The 10121-nt window shown below is 49.7% G+C and overlaps 1 protein-coding gene across 1 annotated transcript in view; it reads left to right on the top strand.

Annotated features, from left to right (window-relative positions):
* Positions 1-2656: 2656 nt before the first annotated feature.
* TMEM220 (transmembrane protein 220) overlaps positions 2657-10121 on the top strand; it is a 58466-nt gene continuing 51001 nt past the window's right edge. The window contains exon 1 of the mRNA XM_010843190.1: positions 2657-2788. Coding sequence (XP_010841492.1) covers positions 2657-2788 — 132 coding nt within the window. The remainder of the gene's footprint in view (positions 2789-10121) is intronic.

The raw sequence follows: 10121 nt of genomic DNA on the forward strand, positions 1-10121 counted from the left end.
CTATTACCCCCATGGTCTTCCCTGGTGGCTCAGTGGTAAAGAATCCACCTACCAGTGCAGGAGATGTGGGTTCAATCCCTGGACCAGGAAGATCCCCTGGAGAAGGAAATGGCAACCTGCTTCAATATTCTTGCCTGGGAAATCCCATGGACAGAGGAATCTGGTGAGCTAAAGTCCATGGGATTGCAAGAGTCATACGTGACTTAGTGACTAAACAACAACAAACTGCCCTCAGACCTCCCTTCCCTCCCTTTGTTTCCCAATCGGCCTTACAAAATGCAAAAGAAACCTTCTAGTAAGGGAGGACCTGCAATGTGGGTAAAGTGGGGAGAAAACGGGCTAGGCTGGCATCGTCCTGGGGTGATCAGCAGAAGGTAAAGTTTGGAAACCCACTTTAAAGTAACCATGAATGTGAAAGTGAAAGGCTTAGTCGTTCAGCCATGTCTGACTCTTTTCAATCCCATGGACTGTAGCCCACCAGCTCCTTCGTCCATGGAATTCTTCAGGCTTGAATACTGGAATGGGTTGCCATTTCCTCCTCCAGGGGGTCCTCCTGATCCAGGGAATTGAACCCAGCTCTCCTGCCTTGCAGGCAGATTCTTTACCCTCTGAGCCTCCAAGGAAGCCCCATACATACATCCAAATACATTATTTGAAACGGCCAAGTTGGGAAGCTCTAGACTTGATATTATCATGCCACCGCCATGGTCCAAAACATTTCCAGAATTTTTTTTAATAGCCTCCAAGCCAGTATGGGCTGCACAAGGACTCCAACACTAACAATGAAGATTTGAGCCCTTTCTATGTGTTAATGTATAATTTAATCCTCATAACAACTCTGTGAGGTAGGATCCCATTTTACAGATGAGAAAAAGTAAGGCACAAAGTTTAAGCAACCTGATCAAGTTTGCGGGGCTAGCAGTAGCTGTGGCAGAGGCTGGCTTTGAACCCAAATGATAAAGATCACAACCCATGTTCTTAACCATGAAGCTAGGGCATCTACTGGTACTTTCAATTTCTTTCTTTTGTACAAATTATTAGATTATTTTTTAACCTCAAGTTGTACTGATCCATTTTATTCCAATTGGATTTTAGTGATTCCTAAAAAAAGTAAGCTCTCCTCCAAAGAAAATCACCAACACAGAATAAACTCAGAAGAACTTGCTGCAGACTCTGGAAGTAACTCCCAAGAAAGTTACCCAATCGCTTGGGTAACAGCAGTCTTCTGGGATGCCGTGTTCTACCCGAGGCCCCAGAGATTGGAGCTGGTATGTTGATTAGCAATCGCCTACCTCACTCCTTTGGAGTCACACCTCAAAGCAAACAGACACCTGGGTGGCAGGTGACGGGTGCAGCTTCCAGAATCCTGCATCCCCTTCCTTCTCAAGGATGCTCAGTGAGCGTGAGAGAGCAAGTCAAATCCCTGACTCAGACACAGAAGATTAACAACTTCTCCCCTGCCCATTTACCCCAAACAAGGAATATTTCTGCCCGATGTGTTTGGCGAGCTCCAGGATTTGGAGTGGGAGTAAGAAGGTGAGTGAAGAACAGCTCGGCTATCGGCTATCAGCACTCTCCTCACACTCCTGGTCTCCAGCTGTGCTCACCTGGAAGCCTTGCCCACTCCCAGCCCCACCCCCATCACTTGTTTCCAGGCAAAAGAAATGCCTTTCAGATCCAAGGCAACCCTCAAGAGACCCTCCCCCAGGACAGGGAACATTCAGGGTAGCTGGGATGAGGTGGGAAATGGCAACAGAGGCAAGGTGGGGAAACAGCCAGGAAACCTGGGACTCCAGACAGAAAAACGTGAGTCCCCTGGGGAGCTGTGAAATTACACAGACGCCCAGATCCCACCTTGGACGTTATGGAATCCAAGCACTAAAACGTATGAAAAGTCTCCAAGGTGATTTTAACGTGCAGTCAGGGCTAAGAAGCTTCTCTAGGTCAGGGGTCAGCAAGCTTTTTCCATAAAAGGCCAGATATGAAACATTTTAGGCTTTGCAGGCTATATAGAATCTCATTTCCCCCTCCCCACTAACCCCTTCCTCCCCTCCGTCTCCTCCTCCTATTTCTCTTATTCTCCTCCTCCTCTGACAACCCTCTAAAGGTGTAGAAACTACCCCAGCCATGCGCAGCACAAAAGCAGGCAGCTGGCTGGATTTAGCCCACTGGCTGCGGTTGGCTGACACTATCCTAGGTCAACGATTCTCAAACATTAGTCCTTGGACCAGAGAGGAGGAAGGTCAGTGACATGCTGGTAAGCCGGCTCTCATAAACCAAAACCCTCACTGGCAGCCTTTGCCAATTCCACGGTGTAAATGCTCACACCACGTCCAGTCTCAGACCACCAACATGATGTCACTGAGACAGAGTCCTGAGGAAATGTGCTCACCAGAGTCAGCGCTCACCAGGCGGGACCAGGCGGCTCCAGCCCATCACTTGATGGGCATTATCTGGGGAGCTACTAAGCAAAGCACCCCTGGAAATTCTGGTGCCGCCAAGTGTGGGGAACGCTGTCCTTGGGTCTCTGAGGAAATGACCTACTGACCCATTCATTCAACAAGCTTTAAACAAGGCCCTGAGCTAGACTTTGGGAAAGTCCGCCCCCTCAAGAAGGCCAGAGTCTAGAGGAGCCTTCCTAAGCCGGTTTTACGATATGACAGTGGCCTGTGATAAGTGGGTCCAGGCGCTGGGACAACACATGGAGGGGCAGCTGACCTGGACTGGTGCAGCAGGGACTTACGTGTTTGGGGAAATTATCCATGACTTGGAATTTAAAGCAATGCTGGTACGTGTTAGTCGCACAGTTGTGTCTGACTCTTTGCGACCCCATGGATTGTACCCCCCACCAGGCTCCTCTGTCCATGGGATTTCCCAGGCAAGAATACTGGAGTGGGTCACCATTTCCTTCTCCCAGGGATCTTCCCAACCCACGGATTGAACCCACACCTCCAGAATTGCAGGCAGATTGTTTAGCATTGGAGCATTCTCCAAAAAGTCCGCTGGAGAGTCATCTGACCCTCTAAGAGAATGTGTTTTTGACAAATTCTTGATTAGAACTCATGCATAAAATTAGAAGTTACCTTTTATAAAACAGAGACACAATTTTTTTTTTTTTGTCCAGTAAATACGTGCTGGGCTTAGTCACTCAGTCATGCCCAACTCTTTGTAACCCCATGGACTGTAGCCAGGTTCCTCTGGATTAGGGATTCTCCAGGCAAGAATACTGGAGAGGGTTGCCATTTCCTTCTCCAAGGGATCCTCCCAACCCAGGGATTCAACCAAGGTCTCCCTCACTGCAGGCGGAGTATTTACCATCTGAGCCACCAGGGAAGTCACAAGTGTGGAAATAAAAATCACTTATACTTTCTAATTCCAATGTGATCAAGCTCTTTATACACCACAGCTAGGAAGAAAATGAAAAGAACAGGGTCACCTTGCCTACCTCTGGTTGCCTATACTGTAAAACCTTGTCTATTTCCCATAGACCTGCAACACCTCCCTAACAATTTCCATTTACCCTTGATTTTTTTGCTATCCTGATATCTTATGCCCTGACCTTTGGGATTATGATAATGATCAGAGAAAGCTGATGTTTTTCATCATGAAAAGGCTAATTTAAACTTGATAACCTTGGTGATTTTACAGAGGTTTTTTTTTCCCTTTAAGGGCTCATTATGTTTGATATTTGGCAAGTCAGCCCTTCTGAAGTCTCTCTCCCTGACATCTTTGATAGTAAACTTTTTCTTTCATTTCCTAAACACTATCATCTCTGAGTCTCTGATGGAAGATAATGGGTGATGTTTTTATTGCCTGGTTGAATATTAACCAGTTTTACACTGAATTGCAAAAAGTGAATTGGTACTTTTCTTTTAGCAGTTTTTTCCCCACTGACTGTATAAATCCCAATTTCTCGTATCTTTTAGTGAACCAGCTATTTTTCTTTCTGTTAATCCCCTCATGTATCAGGTAGCTTCAACTGTGCAACAAAACTCCAAACTGAATGCTTCAAACAAGAGCCGTTTATTTCACTCATCATTCTGCATGTTGGCTGGGCAGTTCCTCTGATCTGGGATGGATGAGTGGTCTCTGCTGCTGCTGCTAAGTCGCTTCAGTCGTGTCCAACTCTGTGTGACCCCATGGACGGCAGCCCACCAGGCTCCCCCATCCCTGGGATTCTCCAGGCAAGAACACTGGAGTGGGTTGCCATTTCCTTCTCCAATGCATGAAAGTGAAAAGTGAAAGTGAAGTCACTCAGTTGTGTCCAACTCCTAGCAACCCCATGGACTGCAGCCTACCAGGCTCCTCCATGGGATTTTCCAGGCAAGAGTACTGGAGTAGGGTGCCATCACCGTCTCCGGAGTGGTCTCTACTGGATGTGATTACGTGCTTGCAGTTAGCTGGCAGAACACCCTACAGTGTTCGCCCACCCTGAGTATGAGGCAGACGTGATAACCACTACACTACGGAAATGGGACCCGGCCCCTGAGTGATCTAAAATGTCCTTGCTTCCCTGACAGGTGATTGGCCGGCTGCTGACCGGAGCAAGAGGGACAACCGTAACTGTGTCTCCAATCACCCAGCAGACTAACCCCAGCTTTTCATACAGTAGTTGCTGGACTCCAAGAGCAGCAAGTGAGGGCAAGCACTGCTAGGCACTTATTTTTCCAGTCTCTGCTAGTATTTCCGTGTCATTGGTATGTGGCAGGGTGGGAAGTACAGATTTGGGGAGGCGTGGATGAACTGGAGACCTTGTTGGAATGACTTACCACACCTCATTCATGAGTTGAATGAAAGTTTGGCACAGGCTAAGAAATAACGCTGTCAGAGCATGATGCTTCTACGGGATGAAGACATGCCAGGATGCCCAAAGGGATCCCTGTAAAAAGACAAGGGTCAGAAAAGTGAAGAGGAAGTGAAGGGAAGTGTGCTTCAGGCAGAGGGGAAAGTGCATGCCAAGTCCTGGAGTTGCAGCTGCAGAGCCTGCTGCAGAGAGATGCCCGCTGTGGCTAGAACAAAAGGCAAAGTAGTGAACCTTGACTCTTTTGTTGTTCCATCACCAAGTTGTGTCCAACTCTTGGTGACCCCCATGGACTTCAGCACACTGGGCTGCCTTCTATTTTATTCATATGTGCTGCTGCTAAGTTGCTTCAGTCATGTCTGACTCTGTGCGACCCGACTGATGGCAGCCCACCGGGCTCCCCCATCCCTGGGATCCTCCAGGCCAGAACACTGGAGTGGGTTGCCATTTCCTTCTCCAGTGCATGAAACTGAAAGGTGAAAGTGAAGTCGCTGAGTCATGTCCAACTCTTCACGACCCCATGCACTGCAGCCTACCAGGCTCCTCCATCCATGGGATTTTCCAGGCAAGAGTACTAGAGTGGGGTGCCATTGCCTTCTCTGTATTCATATGTACTTCTGTTTAAATACATTAAGTACTTCTGTTAAGTACATGGGAAAAGACCCTGATGCTGGCAAAGGTTGAAGGCAAAAGGAGAAGAGGGCCGCAGAGGATGAGATGGTTGGATGGCATCATCGACTCAATGGGATATGAACTTGGACAAACTCTGAGAGATAGCGAAGGAGAGGGAGGCCTGGGGTGCTGCAGTCCACGGGGTCTCCAAGAGTTGGACACGACTTAGCGACTGAACAATGGCACTTCGTATTTAAACACGAAGAGGTTTCAATCACCAGTTTATCAATGGCCAGATCACTGTAAGATGAAACTTTAATGCTTTTTTGCTTTGGCTCCTTATCTCTGCCTTCTGAGAAGACCTACAGTCCAGAGCCCGGATCTTTCCTTAACTAAGGATCAGGTCTGATGGGCCATTGCAGTTTACAGTGAAAAGACTTGCCTTTTTGGAGACTTTGAAGGATTCCTCACAGACTTTGAAGGAGGTTTGAGGAAGAAGGGAAGAGAGGCAGGTGTAAAGAGGGGATTGGCAGGAAGCTGGGTGAGATCCTGGGGAATTTGACCAAGACAGAGACTGCATGCACTTGGGAAGAGCTGGGGGCAGGGAGAGAACCTGGCAAAGACTGTTGTGAAAGGTTTCGTGGAGTCCAGAGGTTGCACAGGCTCCCTGCCTCCACCCGGGCTGTTCCTCTCACAGGTGCCAGTGAGGAATTCACTTTGACCGCACCCTGCAGTTTCCCAGTGACCTCTCACCTCGGTCCCTATCTGAGTTTCTCATCTGGAAAAAACACACTCTGTGCCTCCAAGCTCCCACAAGCCTAAGAGAAGGGTGTCAGGGGACCTGGGCTGGGAGTGAGACAGTAGACTAAGGGGCATTCTCTTCCTTCTGTTTATTTTTTTAGGGTCTGAAGGAGTGAAGTAAGACTGCACTGAATCAGCCAAAGAACCCCCAAGCCTCCCTGTCATGGGAGATTTCACGAGAGACCACAGACTAGCTTGAACACATAGTCCCCTCCCCAGAGGCAGTCACTGTGAAAGTGCAAAGTGAAAGTGTTAGTTGCTCAGTTGTGACCGGCTCTTTGTGACCCCATGGACTCCTCTGGCTCCTGGAGCCAGGCTCCTCTGTCCAAGGGATTTTCCAGTCAAGAGTACTGGAGTGGGTAGCCATTCCTTTCTCCAGGGGATCTTCCTGACCCAGAGATTGAATGCGGGTCTCCCAATTCTTTACTGTCTGAGCCACGAGGGAAGCCTCAAGTGTGCTGTTCCAAAACTTTTGTGTGTTTTTACCCACGCCGAGCTATGTGTAACATCCACAAATGTGGATTTCAGATGTGTTTTCAAACTGTTAAAGAAAGAGTCGGGGGGAGCCCTAACAACCTAGGTTCCTATAAGAAAGCCAGATAGAAGTCACTGGGTTGGCTGTCTGAAAGGACTGAGTGATTTTATGCAAAGTAACTGGTACCCAGAGGTCAGGCTTAAAGACAGCAGGGAGAATGAGAGATGTAGCTTCATTTCCAAAGCCATTCTTCCTTAACTTCAGGAAGAAGTGTCAGTCAGCTTCTACAATTACCGACTTGATACCTCCATCCTGCTCTCCTGATCACAGAGAGGAAAGGAAGCTAAAGCGACTTGCAAGGAACGGGCCCCTGGGAGAAGAAATGAGATTCTGCCCCCTTGAATGCCAGCAGGGAGGGAGGAGCAGAGAAGGCCAGATTGACAGGCGAGCAGCTCAAGAGCTAATTAAGTCTGTACAGGAGCCAAGAGGGCCTCTCCCTGGGACGCTGCCAGCAAGCGAAGCTTTTTGATGTAGCTCTGAAGTCTGGGCGGGCAGGCAGAGCCAACTCCAGCTGGAATGAGGGCTGGTGTTGCAACTGCCAGAAGTTTCAGGAGAGGAGGAAACGAAGAAGGTGCCTCTGGGCAGACTGAAGACCACCACCTGATTGTACAATGACAGTGTGAGAAGGGCATTCAAGCCCTTCTCCTGGTATGATTATGTCAGTAAATGTTGTAATCAAAGGGGGCAAAACCCAGCCCCAAATGACACCCTCCCGGTTCACGGCATGGATCAGGCACCACCTAGTGTCAGCTCCTGGAATTACAAGCACAGATGTTAACAGGATTTGACTACTTGCAAGGCTTCCCGTGTGTGTCTGTGTGTGTGTGTGTGTGTTAGCAGGTCAGTTGTGTCTGACTCTTTGAGACACGGCCCGCCCCTCCATTAACTGTAGCCTGCCAGACTCCTCTGTCCATGGAATTCTCCAGGCAAGAATACTGGAGTGGATTGTCATTCCCTTGTCTAGGGCATCTTCCTGACCCAGGGATCAAACCTGAATCTCCTTCATTGCAGGCAGATTCTTTACCATCTGAGACACCAGGGAGCCAAATCCAAGCCTCAATGGTGAAGTATCCGCCTGCCAGTGCAGAAGTCTCAGATACAATCCCTGGCTTAGGAAGATCCCCTGGAGAAGAAAATGGCAACCCCTCCAGTATTCTTGCCTGGAAATCTCGAGGACAGAGGAGCCTGGTGGGCTATAGTCCATGGGGCTGCAAAAGAGTCAGACATGACTCAGCAACTAAACAACAACGGCAAAGCTAAATCACAGAGCAACCAGGGTGCGTGCCCACAGCTTCCCTTTCACTACGATCTCACTGTAATTGCCCACCCACCTCTGGCCTCACTCTTTGGTCTCTACAAAGGGCTAACACAAATAATGCTAACAATGTTTCCTTGTATTTGGGTGACCTTTCAGAACCTCAAAGCCCGTTCACATAAATGACCTCAAACCACAGAGAGGAGGCAGGCAGGAAGCTGTAATGATCCCTGTCTTACCACGAAGGAAAAACTAAGGACCAAAAAGACAAAATAGCCTAGATGGTTTCATGAGGAACCAGCTCTGAAAGGCACCGCCCCCCTCCCCATCCCGGCTCCAAGTTCAAAGCTGTGTCCCCCTGTCTCACTGAAGCCTCCTGACACACAGCTCCCCTGCTTTCCTAGCAGGGGAGCCCAGGCCTGGCTGCAACTGGAGTGACCTGCAGAGTTTCAGGCACACAGCAGGGCCTAGGTCCTGAGTCCGGAAAGTCTGATTTAACCAGTGTGATACCCAGGGAATCGGTATTTTATACAGCTCTCCAGGTGAGGTGAGGTAATGTGCAGCCGGGATTGAGAACCACGGTGTTAGAGAAATGACACAGCAGGAGAGAAAGCCATGAGGCTTCAGTCTCAGAGAGTTTATGGCCACTAGAACACCAGACACACCAAAGACCTCTGAACATCACAGAGGCCAGAGTCGGCCCTCTGAGGCCCTTCTCCTCAGCACATACAGGTACTTGCAGACAGACACACACTCAGGGATTCAGAGAGACATACGCCCAGACACACACAGGCACGGACCACACGTATGACGACTTGACACGATATAAGGGATGTATTCTTGGGCAAACTCCAGGAGATTGTGAAGGACAGAGAAGCCTAGTGTGCTGCAGTCCACGGGGCTGCAGAGAGTCAGACATGACTTGGCGGTTGAACAACAAAGGGACACATTAGTACCTGCCCTCTTTTCCAACTAACTCATACCCAAACCTAAACAGGAGATTCCCAGCTTTCTACAGTCCCTTCAGGATTATGGAACTCCTCTGCGTTTACTGAAATCATTGCCGAAATCAGAACTCAGGAAACCCGCCAGACCCCAGCCCACTTCCTGCTCTCTGCTCAGAGAACTGTGGCATCCAGAAAGGTCTCGGGTCAAGCCATTCACAGCACAAGGGAAGAGGTTGCCCCAGAGGCGTCCATACAGAAAGCTGGAACAACTGGATTTCTTGAACTCCAGGTGTCACCTGGTAAGTCACACAACATTTTCTGTGCTTGGTGGAGACTGGGTAAGAGTCAAGTCTACAGTCGGATACCGCCCATCTCCCTCACCTGTCTGGCATCTTGCACACCTGTGTTGAAGCCAGTGATGTTGGGACTGGGGTAGCTGTCCGTTCAAACTCAGCCTCTACTCCCCTACCCAGGGTTAGGAGACAGCACCCTACAATGGGATTCCTGCAGAAAAGGAGGCTGGTACCACCTGGGCATGTAGCTTTCTCCCTGGCCTTCTCTAGGTTCAGCCAGGAGAGCTCCTGCCTCACTCATCCCTGCCATGGCCAGGCCTGCACCACGCCCAAGGCACAGCCCGCCCAGACGCAGCATCCCTGGGCAAGGAAACCTCTGTCCTGGAAGGTCACCCTGGCAGTCCTGCAGCTGAGCCAAGGGGAGCGGAGGAAGCTAACAGGATTGGGTTAGTGAGGTCGTGGCCAGGGTGTCCTGCCTGTGTCTTAGATGGTTGCATTTTCCAGCTGGTGATTAAGAGGCAGGCTCTGCAGGATTCAGGCTCATTACCATGTAATTGAATCTCCTCCCAGACGCCAGCTGAGGCATGGAGCATTTAAGTACATTTTCCGAGACCGCGAAGCCAGGCAGGCCGCCATCAGAGCTCCGTGGGGACAGTCCGGGGTGCTGGGAAGCGTCAGGCTCTCTGGGGACAGCGCTTGAACAGAGGACTCTTTCTGTCAACTGGTGGCAGCCCGGGCACCTGCTCTGAGCAAGCACTTTGGATGAAACGCCACCCCCTTCTTCTTAGCAACCACCCCATACTCAGCACTGCCCCCGGGCCTCAGGCTAAAAGCTCAGGGCTCCAGAGGAGTCATGGGAAGAACCCTGGAGGTGGGG

Source organism: Bison bison, unplaced genomic scaffold (genome assembly GCF_000754665.1).
Source record: "Bison bison bison isolate TAMUID 2011002044 unplaced genomic scaffold, Bison_UMD1.0 scf7180017864180, whole genome shotgun sequence".
Lineage (NCBI taxonomy): Eukaryota > Metazoa > Chordata > Mammalia > Artiodactyla > Bovidae > Bison > Bison bison.